Below are 13,910 nucleotides of genomic sequence, written 5' to 3'. Positions count from 1 at the left end.
GGGTTATTAAAAAGATCTCAGGCCATTTTACATGCATGGAAGAGCTCACCAGTAAACAGTTATCTACCATCAGCCGAATGGATCCTTTGTGCACTGATGGTGAACCTTTAACATTTATCACGAGTGTGATAGTTTATATAGAACGATTAAATTGGGTATAGTATACAGTAAATAACTATGGTGAGCCCTGCTAATAAAATAAATGCATCAGGTATCATTTACAAAGCTCTCTAAAATGCTTTATTCTGATTGGTCAATCACAGCATTGTGGATTCTGAGTTTCTATAATAACCACTTATAGAAATCGTGGAATAGATAGCGACTAACTTTATGGTACTTGTTTTAGTCCAATGTCTGTTAATTTAACTCAAGTCTTTAATTTATGTCCAGTTACTTAATAAGATAATGTATAGTCACTCAGTCGTTATTGTCAAAATAAACCCTTTCTCCATAAAATGAGTTAGCTGACTGGTCCCACTGTCTCTTGACCTTTGTCACTGTTGACCTTTATAATGACCTATAAGTTGTTTCTTTCATCAGATTTTGAACTGATATACCGCACACGGGAGGGAGATGTGGTCAAACGGAATGTGGTGAACAAACATACAGAGGTTCTGGCCAAGAACAAGATGTTTGAGAGTTTTCGCAACCAGGTTTGTGCAGTTTTATAAATAAGAGCATTGCGTGCTGCTTTGTAAATGTTTAGCAGTTAAGTCAACATATGTTTACATATTTTAGATCTTGTACCACTACTCATGTGCTGTAATGTAATTTTAGACTTAAAGAGGAATGATTAAAAGTTTTTCTCTTTGATTTCAGGTATCCTACACGCCCACCAAATACCAAGTCTCTCCTGATTTAAAATATGTGCTGTTGGCCTACAATATTGTGCCGGTAAATTTTTCATGATCTTATTTATAATAGATGAATATGCAAAGGGTGTATTTGTCTAATGTGTATTTGAAATAGGCATACACTATTTCACTATTTCAGGATGGTGCTATATAGTACCGTTTTTTAGAGTGTTGCCGCAGAGGAAAAGGCATCACAAATATTTTCTCTGAAAAAGATTAGACTCTAGTTTTCATACTTTTTGTTCTTCTCGTGTTGCTTGTTTCTCGTATCTTTTGCTATGACTTTAATAAGAGAGTGGCTGCTCTGTGTTTTCTTTGTTTTGCAGCTTTATCAATATTCCTACATGGCCTATTACATCATCTGCAGCCTTGACGCTCCGTAAGTCCCACTGTTCTAATTACATGCTCTCACATTCACATTTATATTGTAAAAGGAAAGAGCCATTGTGAATAACTGAATTGTGGGTAGCACTGCCACCTAGTGTTTTTCTGAAGAAATATGGGCCTTTAATTTGGGTCGCTTGGTATAATTTGTCCACCCCGGTGTAAATTATTCATTACTGTTAGCCTTTAGTATCTCGAGTGAATTCGGGTTTTGACCTGTGAAATGCATTAACACATATCCTAGTATATATTACTGTAGTAATTAGGAGTGTAATTGAGAGGTTAAACACACACACACACACACACACACACACACACTCCATAGACATAATGACTTTTATTCTGTACAAATTCTACTGTATATTCTATCCCCAATTATTCAGCATAAACCTTTTTTTATTTTTAAATATTGAAAGATTCATCATTTAGTATTTTTATAGTATGTTTATAATCACTTTCCATTGTTCCCCATAAGATAGAAAAAACGCACACTTTTTCATCATTTTTTAATCTGTTATGCATTATTGATATTATTTTGACCTTTTTTGGTGACATATACAGTACAAGTCTTCAAAAAAGGCCTACTTTCCATCACATCCAAATTTCTAGAGTACGTAAATGCAAAAAAACATACTCTCCTGAGATTGGATTGTATTTTTTCACAGGGAGAAAGTGGAACTGACCCCTAATGAAGTACCGAAAACTCCACTCCAGTATGCTGGATGGGGGCCCAAAGGACAACAACTGGTAAGAGGCTCTCAAACATATTCAGGGCTCTAGACTAACATTTGAGAGAGGTGGCACTGGTGCTACCAAGTTATTCAGTCATGGGGTGATGTAAGAAAATAAATCAATTAGAAACGAATACACATTATTTTTATGGTATGTGTAAACTCTCTTTCAACACTTTACCATATTTAAAGCGCATCTTTCTTAAAGCTACTTTCTTCCTGGTTGTGGCTGTTCTCGTGGTCATGCTGACAGGGATGAGCTAAGATCTTTATCGACCCAGTGGCAGATGGCACAAATGGGCACCTTTCCATACATTCCTTTCTTATCTTATTAGTGGGAAGATTCTCTATTTCTATCGCTTATCTTTTGGGTTTGGAATTAGAACATACTTCAATAATTGAGTATTCAATTAAACGCGTCTCTGTTATGCTAGTTACACGCACCTTAAATAATTCAGCTTGTTGAAGGGAGGTGTGGTATTAGTTTTCTAAACAGCCAGACCTATTTTTACCTCACGGATGATGAATAACGAATAATTACAATGATAAACCATACTGTGGCACAATTGTGTTGAAATGAAAAAATATATTACTGCATAGAAAAATATGAAGCATATTAATGAATGCATTAGTGTTAAATCTTGATATTTACACCAAGTCTAAATACAAACCTCATAGAAATGTTGTAATTGCAATGTATTGTCATAGCCGTACACCGGCATATGTTTCGATAGTTTTTCTCCGTAACGTGCCAAGCACAACGTATACGCATGTGTGTGTATGCGAGTTAGGGAGCATCAGGTGTGTAATTTCGTAGGCGCCTGCATGCCGCCCAATGCTTCACTGACGCCTCAGGCAATTAGTTTTCCATGACAGAGCAATCAGCAGGAGCCGGTCTGCGTGCCAGAACCTACACTGAAGGTCACATCTCCAACTCCAACAGGGAAAGATAGTGAGACAGATAATGGCGGTCACGGATGAGCAGAGATTGAGATGTAGAGGAGTCGCCGCTATACATCACAGGTGTGATGGAGGAAAACTTACAGACAGCAGGACAGGTGCCAAAAGAACCAATGAGAACTTTTGTAGACGTGTACTTTGGTTCTGTTCCAAAACGTAAGAGTATCGTCGCTCTCTGCTGACCCACATAGGTTTTGAAAATTGATTTTAAACATGATGTGGTGACAGGTTGAAGATCACATGGACTTGAAGTGCATTTGAATGCTGCTATTTGCATAAAGTGTTACTGTAACTCATTACTTGTCATCGACAGGGTTACTGTCACTCATGTTGTGGCTCTCATTAAAGATGAATGACTCTAGGTGGCTTTGTTGCTGGAAATTGCTGTATGAATATGTAACATCCTGGCTGATGTGTAACCTTGGAAGTGGACCTGCAGCTCAGCAGATAAAAAACTCTGTTCACAAAGTTTTACACTTTAATGTTTATTTTTGAAACATTTTAATACTGTATATTCTTGTCGTATGTCTGTACAACTGAGTTAAATTGTGCATAAACAAATGTATACATAGATTTGACAATGTGTTGGAACAGATTCATTCTTAAAAGTGTAAAGAAGCAAACGCACACCTTCAGAAGTGCCGCTCAAGGAAGATAAATATCTATGTACAAGAACCACCCACCGCACGCTCACTTGTGCAAGCTTTTTATTACACCGACGTTTCGGCAACAAGCCTTTGACAGGGTGTCCAACGGATTCTATATAGCAGTTAAGTGTGATTGATTCAGTTCATCATTCCATCTGAAGCCACTAATGACAGAACACTGAGCTATTATCTGTTTGTCTCTCTGCTCCACTCCATCTATTCACATTCAGAGGAAATGACAGTGAGTCAATAAATGCATAACAAAAACACATTAAATACCAGGCCTCAATCTCAACCATTAGTTAGATACAGACCACGGATAGACTGGGTTTCGTGGACAACAATAATAAGAGAAAATTACAGGTTTAAAGTCTTTCCTAATAAATGATGCCAACAAAGTTAAATAATATAAATGATGCAAAACGACCAGTGTTCAGCATTTCTAATGTTATCTTAGATTTGCCACTGCATAGTAAGCTTTTCTCTGAAGGATTTTTGTTATCAATATTGTTGTTTATCAATATTATATCTTAACATGCACAGAGCCCTTGGGACGGCCGGTGAGGCATTTTTTTAGCTGCAGTCTTTGATAGATTTATGTAAGACAAAAGTAATAAACATCTGCTTGCTGCTTGTTAGAGGTGAGGAGATTGTCTTGTTTTTTCTCAGTAAATCTCACAAGAGTTTGCCACACGCTGCTTCTCTCACTGCTGTCAATCATCTTGCAATCAACAGAGTACTGCAAATATATTTACACGGTTGCCAGACGTTTATATCCAAATGACTTACAGTGCCATCAAAGTTTGATCAGTTTGTGTTTTCCCTGGGAATCAAACCCACAACCTTTCGCACTGTTAACATCGTACTACCAGTTAAGCTACAGAAACACTCAAGATAAATACCAGAGAGGTGTTCCATACACAAAATGGTGCTATAGCACTCGTGATTTTGTTTGTGCTCAGAGTTAGAGTGAATACGAGGTCATTTTTGTTAAAGAGCTTTATTTTTGCCTGCAATGTACCGCATAATTAAACAGAATTTACTGCGTAACTGATTGTAACAACAATGTACCTCTACTGTACATATCTGTAGGTAAAGGGGAACATTATGCAAAGTTTGGGAAATGAAGGGGTTAAAAGTATGGGAAAAATAGTCTCAAAAGATCAACATTGATTCTGCACAATTTACACATTAAAACTCATCCAAATAACTTCAAATAGTTCAAATTAATTATTTGTAAGCAACAATCCTAAAATCAATCAAATAAAGTCAAAACTTAAGTCATATTTACAGTTGACATGCTAACAGTCTGCGTGCTTCATTTGTGCTGTTTTCTTTGCGCAAAAACTGAACATATCATTTCCCCTTGTTTCATGTTAGCTATAAAAATAAAATAAGAACCCCGTACTAAATTAATAGCATCATAGTTTATTTATGGGTACATTGTGATTACAAAAATGTAGTGTATGTTCATGCTAAGATTGTTGTATAGCATACTGCAGGTTTTTATTTAATGACTACTTTATTTCCCAAACCTTTACCTACAGATATGTACTGTAGAGGTACATTATTGTTACAATAAGTCACTCTGGAAATTCTGTTTAATTCTACGGTACATTGCAGGCCGTAATCTAAAGCGTTACTGTTAAATATGAAATATTTGAAACAGCCCTTAAACACAACTAACCAGCTGTCTGATAAAAAACATTTCAAGGCGGAAACATAACGGATGCTTTCCACATGTAACATTGTGCATATAATCTGCCTTGTGGTTTGTGTAAATCATACAGGTTTGGAAAAGTTTCTTTTCAGATGAACTTTCGCTTTAAATTCTGATGATATATACATGAAGATTGCAACTGATGTAATCTTATAAGAAATGACAGTATATAAAGCGACAGACCATAATTTGTTGGCTCTGTTGATTTGTATTTAGGAATTAGACATAAAAAAAGGTGAAATCAAATTGACTTTTATAATCATTTAACAACCCCCTGTGCCTCGGGGTTCATCATGTCTATCTTAACCACTTCAATATCCGTTCACACAACCCTATTGTTATGCTGCGTATGCTTTTAACATGAGGAGTTACTTTGTCTAAATCATCTTGGTGTTTCACAGAATCTTTCCTCTCTCCTGACAGATTTTCATTTTTGAGAATAACATCTACTACAAAGCACGAGTGAACAGTCCATCAATCCGGCTGGTTTCCACAGGCAGTCAAGGGGTCATATTTAATGGACTTGCCGACTGGCTGTATGAAGGTAAAGCCCATAAGCATGAATAATAAAAGACCCAGTGGACTGTGTGTGTGTATGTAATGAAGGATGTGATTGTGAAAGTCTATATTTTGTGGGAAAGGAAGAGTTTATTTGTACACATTATGTAGATATGTGTGCAACAGCACTGTTCTACTGATATTTGTATTTTAGCACTTTACATTTTCTGTACCACTTTTTAAGAAATAATATAAAATATATTAGTATTTGCTTTATGACTTTGAGTCGAGATTTGGTCTGGGCATTCTTTAGTAACACGAAATTAGCAGTCACTTTTGTGTTTATCCTTACAAAATTCATATAAACAATAGGATTAAGGCAAGAATTTGTCTTTGAAAACACGATCTTTCAAGGTTTTTGCAGTTCATAGCAAGAGACACTCTCTAAAACCTTTCAATACATACAGTCAAGAAGATTTCAGAGCCAGACAAATTTGTGACATTCTTTAATCTTTTATTAATTTCAGAATTCAGAAATAATACACTAAACAAGTTTCAATTTAATAAGATCATATAATAAAACACTAAACAAAATCAGATGGACATTTTCCAATCCATGTTAATGAAATATAGATTATTATCAGCATCTGTCTCTGAACAGCACTGGCGTGTCAACTCAAAAGTGAACCTTTATGTAATGTATTATGCACTATTAGGATTTGTGCTAAATATAATCTCCCACAATATCCTGGGATTTTAATATTCATAGTAATTAATGTAGCAGTTTGTGTCAAAAGAATTGTGTTTACTTTGGGGATTATGTTCACTTAGACTTTTGGTTGTTGATTTCCCCATTGTATTACATGTTTTATTCTGTGTGCATGAAGAAACATTGTGCAAACGTATGACACTTCTTCACAACGTTTATAAAATGGATGGTCGTGCCAGACATTACCATGTGTGCTCATAGTTTGAATGACTTTACTATTATTATAAATATACATTATATGTTGAACATAGAGACAATTTGCTGTATGTTTAGACATATGAAGAGTTTGGTTACAAAATGATACTCTTCATATATTGATTGATTGTTTTAGTCCTTTTAAGAAACTTAAATAATGCCATTTTACCACCATTACAGTGTTAATGTTCATATTACAAATGTTTTTGTTTATTATAGTTGATTAATATTTACCTACACTGCTTCTGTATTTACTGTATGTCCACAACTATACTGCCCTACAAAGGCAAAGTGCAGTAACTACACATTTAGTCAAAATTAAGATAAGGTTTGAAATGGGCTTTCTAAAATCTGTTCTGTCTTTCGACCAGTCACCTGGTTCAATTTTGTCCCATTTCAGAGAAACAAGAGAGTTAAAATTACAGTTTTTTTTTCTCCATTTCAGTGTTTGTGTAGTCACTGCATTTTGTCTTTGTAGGGCAGTATACCGCTAAGGTATTCTAAATATAATGATGGAATATTTAGTGTACAATTTAATGTTTATTTAAACTAATTCGCAGGTGTGTAGTTTGAACATTTCATGGTTTTAACCTAAAGTAATTGGGGTTGTGCTTAGTCACACTTGGATCTTTTCTGCCATCATGTGGTTCCATGTCTCTTGGGACAGAAAGATTTTACAGAATTAGAAGATTAGAGAGTTAAAGCTGTGCAGTAATGAATGCATGCTGAAACATTTAGCTGTGGTGCTCGCATGGGTTTCCAGTTAATTCATAAAAGTAACAATATATATTTGATTCAAGGTTTCTGTTGTCAAAGTTGCAAGCAAACATGCTGTAAAATATACTGTATTAGTGTTCTCCGTATTTAATTCTGGTAATGTGAATGGTTACATAATGATTCAAAAGCAGAACGGTGGCTGCGTGTTACAGGTGGATGTGTTTTACGCTTTCTCATGTGACAGCCCTTCTGGTGCTTCTCTATCTAAGGCCATCAGCTTTATGAAGTGATGGATGAGACACCTGAGGCTGGAGCCAAATGGATGTGATAAATCACTCTCGCTGGCTTTTGTGCATGTTGCAGTTATTTATCTTTGCACCGTGCCCTCGGCCTGCGCTTGCTCGGAAGGATATTTCATCCTGAAACGTCTATTATTGTCCTGGATCTGACAGAGATACGGGTGCATGGAAATAAATCTTTAAACTTGCAGGACGTGTGTTACTTTTTTGTATACAGTACATTGTTGACATCTATGTTTATGATGAAAGATTCCATTTTGTCATTTATGTCCATGTAGAGGAGATCTTTCAGAATCACATTGCCCACTGGTGGTCACCAGATGGTCTCAGGTTGGCATATGCCACCATCAACGATACTCTGGTACCCAAGATGGAGATACCCATGTTCACAGGAGCACTGTATCCAGCAGGACAGGAGTACCGATACCCAAAAGTAAATCTCTGCTGCTTTTTAACAACACGTTAAGGGTTAATCAACATATCCTAAATGTAATGCAATGGCACTGTGACCTTGACGTGGGATCTGATTGGTTGCTGTTGTCCTGAATTATATTTGTATGTATTAGTGGCTGAACTAAATCTGGTTGCGTAATAGTCATGACTAGCAATCACATTACCTAACCTAATGTACTGTACATTTATTCATTTTGCAGATAACTTTTATCCCAAAGCAGAGCTCTCAAGCTTTTGTCCAGTTTGTGTGTTGCTTGGGATTTGATCTCATGACCTTGAGATTTATTGATTTCTATTAAAACTGGTTCTAAAAATTCAGAGTTTGTCTGTTGTAGGTGTTAGATTAACCCCAAAAAATGTATATATTAAACCCTTAAAATATCATAGAGAACTGGGCTGAGCTCATTTGACCACTTAGCAGCCATCACAAAACCCTTGCCAGGACACACGTGACAGGACACACGTCTGACCATCATACTGAGATCAAATTTAAGTGGTGATGTAGTAATCTCTCTTGGCGTCTCTCTGTAGGCTGGAGAGGAAAATCCTGATATCTATTTGTCAGTAGCGAGTCTGAACGGTCCATTACACACAGTAAGGATGAGGAAACCAGAAGACCCCAGAATCAGGTGAGGATCTTACACAAATGAAGTGTGATTGACATGTAATTCGCCATGTTGCGTCCGCCGTCGTAGTTTTTCTAAAGGAAGGGGAGGAGTGAGCGGTTCATTGCAATTCGCAACCTAGAAAGTACTGACTGGACCTTTAAGAATAGCATGAAAAAAAGCTTTACTTTTAAAACAGCTCTTTTAACTCCAATATTGTGGTACAGAGTCATTTTTTAACTAGCATCTCTCTGCAGGAAGGAGTACTACATCACCATGGTAAAATGGGCAACCAGCACTAAGCTTGCAGTAAACTGGCTGAATCGTGCACAGAATAACTCCGTCCTGACTTTATGCGAGGCAACCACAGGCATCTGTACCAAGGTATATTTATAAACCTAGTCTCTGATAAACATTGTGTTTTACAAATTAGAAACTTAGTGAAATAGTTTCTCTCAATTGTCTCATTTACTTGATCGCTGCATGATCTTATTTTCAATGTACTCTTATACTTTGACAATATTTTATATTAAACAGAAATGTTATCTCAGTAATGTAAAGCTTTGTCACACAAAAGAGAAATAGTGAACCGTCTCCCTTGCTATACTGATAAACTGTAAAGCCTGAATGCTCGAAATCTCTTTGAATAAAAGCGTCTGTCAATATATATTGTGATTCGTGAGTGTACATCACTATTGTTTTGGTATGTTTTAGAAACATGAAGATGAGAGTGAAAGCTGGCTCCACAGACAGGTGAGTCATGCATCACATGAGCTCTCGGAGCAAACACACACGCAGTGTTGTTCCAACTTTAACTTACCTCCTCATGTCATTCTGTCTCGCTGAGCAGAACGAACCCCCACTGTTCTCAAGAGACGGCTACAAGTTCTTCTTCACCCGAGCGGTTCCACAGGGAGGTCGGGGAAAGTTCTTCCACATATCCATGTCCACCTCACAGGTGAGCCTATCACTGTGGACTGAATCATATTGATATCCTCATGAAATATTAACAGCGTGGTTCAGGGGTCATGAGGAATCACACTTCCTTTCATCTTTTGTAATAAAAGAGCTGAGTGCATTTTGAGAACATGCATACTTTTCTAAATCAAACCTTCCTTCCTAAAGAGTGCAGAGATGTGTGACTTTAAAGGTGATGACCTACAGTCATGTTTGTTTCAGCCCAACAGTAGCACGGACACGCTGCAGTCTCTGACGTCGGGAGATTGGGATGTGACGCAGATCTTAGCATTCAACGAAGATACCAAACTTTTGTAAGCAATAATCATTTCTGTCCTGTGTCACCCTTACACTTCACACTGCCCATCATTTCGTGTCAACAGAAATGTCAATAGTCCAATACAAGCAAAACCATATTATAAAAAAATGTCATTTAATCTAACAGATATTTTCTGAGCACAGAAGATGATGCGAGACGGCGTCATCTCTACAGGTATGACAAGATGACATCCGTATGTTAAAACAGTAACCCGCAGTGAAGCGTGTGAAACCTGTGCAGTGATGACATGTGTTGTGTTTCAGTGCAAATACCACAGGCTCCTTCAACAGACGCTGCCTGTCCTGTGAGTTCACCTGCGGTTATGTCTCTGGGACATTCAGTCCTGACGCTAACTACTTCCTGCTCAATTGTAAAGGTTTGTGCCCAGTGTTCATCTTCAATTATCACTTGACTCTGGAATGATCCTTATTGGTGGATGATATCCATTTGCTGACAATGAACGATTACGTTTTTTTTCAGTATTTATTAATCCCTGTTAATATTCATTCATGTCAATACAGTTATTCGTGTTAGTATAACTAATGTTAACATTGACAACGTTTGATTTTAATAATGTATTAGTAAATGAATTAATATTAATAAATGCTGTAGAAGTATTGTTCATTGTTAGTTCATTTTATCTAATGCATTACATTAACAAATTGTTAACAAATAGCATCTTATTGTCAAGTGTTACCAAAATATCAATTGTTTATCGTGAACCCAGCATCACGCATAATATCGAATCGAAGGTGTATGCTTCAACTCCACACTTTTTTACTTTTTCATAATCATTTGAAACCTAAATGAATATTTGATATCCATCTACTAATTACAAAATAAACCCACTTAATGTGATACCAGACATCCTGTTCAGCGATTTAGCCTAAAATGATTATAAAGTTAGTTTACAGTCACAGAGAATTACAAAAGAACTATTTACATTTGTTTGTAAGCTTTATTCTACTGAACATTTACATTTATGCATTTGGCAGGGACTTATCCAAAGTTACTTGCATTCCATACGTAAATACACGTCTTTTAGCAGTGTGTGTGTTCCTGGTGCAGTGCTCTTACCAACTGAGCTACAGGAATTTGTATCTTCTGTCTGTTACAAAGTTTCTCTTTCCGGCAAGCCGCAGCGTGGTTTTCTCTCACTGATCTAAGCGTGTTAGTCATGACATTACCCTGCTGTGTCTTTTATCAACACAATACAGCGCGGTTGCCATGGCCGCTGATCTGCTTAGCAGGATCTGTTGAGCAAACAGAAAGGTCAGCGTTTGTGTTATTAAATTAGATGAACTCGGAGTAGAGCCTTATGGTCGCACACCGCACTGCCTCACAGAATGTGTCATTCAAAAGAGAAGATCGGAGCAAAAATGGATTATCTGGATTCCTGTATTTGTAAATGTACTTTTTAACAACGTAAAACCTTTTGGCTGTGGTGAAATTTTCAATGTTACGATTGTGTGGTGTGTAGCGATGTGGAGGCATCTAGCGGTGAGGTTGCAAAGTGCAGTCAACGGCTCACTCATCCCCACCCATCCGAAGTACTACGGTGTCTGCCACAGAACTAAGATGTTGTCACGTTTTCGCTTCTTTGCCAAAGTACCGAACGTATTAATGAATCGTGCTCTGTAGAGCAGTTTAGGGCTACTGTAGAAACAACATGCAGAATTCCATGCAATAATCCGTCTAGCACCTTGTGTCAACTATCATTGTGACATCTGTATCGCATGTGCTACAGAATCCAATCGTCCCCTTTTCTCTTTTGTTTTTAATTCTTAGGTCCTGGTGTACCATACTCAGCAGTGTACAGCACGAGAGACGGGCTGTATCAAAGTGAGTATAACACTGTCAGCACCTGCAGACACATCATCACATTCATCTCATCAGCTCTGAACTGGAAGTGACTGGCTGTGTGAAAAAAAGACCACTGGAAAGATATGTTTCAGGTGGTGGAAGGCTTAGATATGCATCTACTCGGCATGCTTGTAGATACAGTGATATAAAAGTATCAAGATGTAAGATACAATCCTCAAATGTCTGTTTTATCATTGTGTTCTTGCGGCTGGAGGGAGAAGGACACAGTAGATGGAAATTTTGTACCTGGCATTAACAATCCCATCACAAGTGGACTGCGCTAAACAGTGACACTTAATGCACTTTTACTCAATTTCCCTCAGAGCTGCAGGATGTGGAGGCCAATGAAGAGTTAACCGCCACAGTAAACAACACACAGATGCCCAAAGTAGAGTACAAGAAGTTCAATGTAGACGATTATTGTGAGTATCAGCAACATTCTTATTCATATCAGTCCAGTTTCCTAAAATGTGCACTGAATTTCTGCCATTTATACAGGCTTGAACGTCCAGATTCTGAAACCAGCTGGATTCGTAGAAACAGCCCATTACCCATTACTGCTGCTTGTGTAAGTTATTCATAGACAACTGACACATTATTTTAATGACCACCATATTGGAATAATATTTTATACTCCGTTCATCCGTCAAAGACTATTTATCATATCTACTATCAGGTAATAAAACCAGTGTTGTTATGGCAGGGATGGGACCCCCGGTGGGCAGGTGGTAACGGAACAATTTGAGGTGGACTGGACAACTGTACTTGTCAGCTACTTCAACACTGTTGTCATGCGTCTGGATGGGCGAGGCAGTGGATTTCAGGGGACAAACCTTCTTCATCGAGTTCAGAAGAAACTGGGAGAGTTTGAGGAGAGAGACCAACTAGATGCTCTTAGGTCAGATCAATAATTTAAACAACAGGCTGCTCATTACGCGCATCATTTTATGGAACCAAAGAAAGTAGTTAAGATGGATATCAAAAAGTGGTGCACAGTAACTGTTTATCGAACTCTTAAATATGCAATTACATGATAAATTCATGATGTCCATGATGCTGTCTGAACAGACCTACAGCACAATTTGGGTAATGAAATTGAGAAGCGCTGGTTTATATCTCATCTCCTTTGTGATTCTCTACAGATTAGTATCACAGCTGAAATACATTGACATGTCAAGAATTGGAGTTTATGGAAAGGTATGTTGGCCTTTTAAGTTGAATCAATTTGTTACATTTATTTATTCCATTTATTACACTGCTACTTTTCAAACAAATGGACATGAAATATTGTTTAGCATAAATTGATTATTATGCAAGACCTCGAAGTGAGTCAAGTATTATGTCATAAATAAAGGCGTACGCTTCTTATAAAAATGTCTTAAATTCTGACAGTTTTGTTTGATAATCTAATGTAATATAGATATTGATTAACAAATAATATCTATATCACTTTTCTCATGCAGTCAGTTTGTTGATAAAGGTTTAAGTGTAGTGCTTAACTTACAGTATATCTTTTTTGTCTACTGCAGGCGTATGGAGGATATTTGGTCAGCCGACTCTTACGCTCAGATGAATCTCCAAACATTTTTAAATTCAAAATCAAGTGTGGCACTGCCGTCTCGCCCATTACAGATTTCAGTTTATATGGTATGATCTTACAGCTTTTACTTAACCTTAAGTCTGATAATGCTTTGGTTTAAATGATCTAGTTGTTTAATTTTTGTCCACAGCTTCTGCATTTTCAGAACGATATTTAGGATCACCACAGTTCAATAAGCGAGAATACGAGGTAATGTACGATTTCTCGTTCAGGACAAACAAATACTTGCATGTGACGTAGATAATTTACAATTCTTTTGCAGCTGGCACGTTTAGCAGACCAAATAGAGCAAATGAAGGACAAGAAACTCTTAATAATTCATCCAACGGCTGATGGTAA

General features: G+C 37.1%; 1 protein-coding gene across 3 annotated transcripts in view; it reads left to right on the top strand.

Moving 5' to 3' along the window:
• dpp6b (dipeptidyl-peptidase 6b) overlaps positions 1-13,910 on the top strand; it is a 100,082-nt gene that overhangs the window by 84,080 nt on the left and 2,092 nt on the right. For all 3 annotated transcript variants that reach the window (XM_079452836.1, XM_079452835.1, XM_079452837.1), the window contains 21 exons: positions 541-653; positions 820-894; positions 1,181-1,233; positions 1,904-1,985; positions 5,720-5,840; positions 8,053-8,207; positions 8,759-8,856; positions 9,090-9,216; positions 9,547-9,585; positions 9,683-9,790; positions 10,012-10,103; positions 10,235-10,282; positions 10,372-10,484; positions 11,897-11,950; positions 12,295-12,393; positions 12,470-12,539; positions 12,675-12,869; positions 13,114-13,168; positions 13,501-13,618; positions 13,702-13,760; positions 13,834-13,906. In XM_079452836.1, coding sequence (XP_079308962.1) covers positions 541-653; positions 820-894; positions 1,181-1,233; positions 1,904-1,985; positions 5,720-5,840; positions 8,053-8,207; positions 8,759-8,856; positions 9,090-9,216; positions 9,547-9,585; positions 9,683-9,790; positions 10,012-10,103; positions 10,235-10,282; positions 10,372-10,484; positions 11,897-11,950; positions 12,295-12,393; positions 12,470-12,539; positions 12,675-12,869; positions 13,114-13,168; positions 13,501-13,618; positions 13,702-13,760; positions 13,834-13,906 — 1,947 coding nt within the window. The remainder of the gene's footprint in view (positions 1-540; positions 654-819; positions 895-1,180; positions 1,234-1,903; positions 1,986-5,719; positions 5,841-8,052; positions 8,208-8,758; positions 8,857-9,089; positions 9,217-9,546; positions 9,586-9,682; positions 9,791-10,011; positions 10,104-10,234; positions 10,283-10,371; positions 10,485-11,896; positions 11,951-12,294; positions 12,394-12,469; positions 12,540-12,674; positions 12,870-13,113; positions 13,169-13,500; positions 13,619-13,701; positions 13,761-13,833; positions 13,907-13,910) is intronic.

Source organism: Barbatula barbatula, assembly GCF_947034865.1.
Source record: "Barbatula barbatula genome assembly, chromosome: 3".
Lineage (NCBI taxonomy): Eukaryota > Metazoa > Chordata > Actinopteri > Cypriniformes > Nemacheilidae > Barbatula > Barbatula barbatula.
The sequence above is the reverse complement of the archived record's forward strand: the minus strand, read 5'-3'. Positions and strand labels throughout refer to the sequence as shown.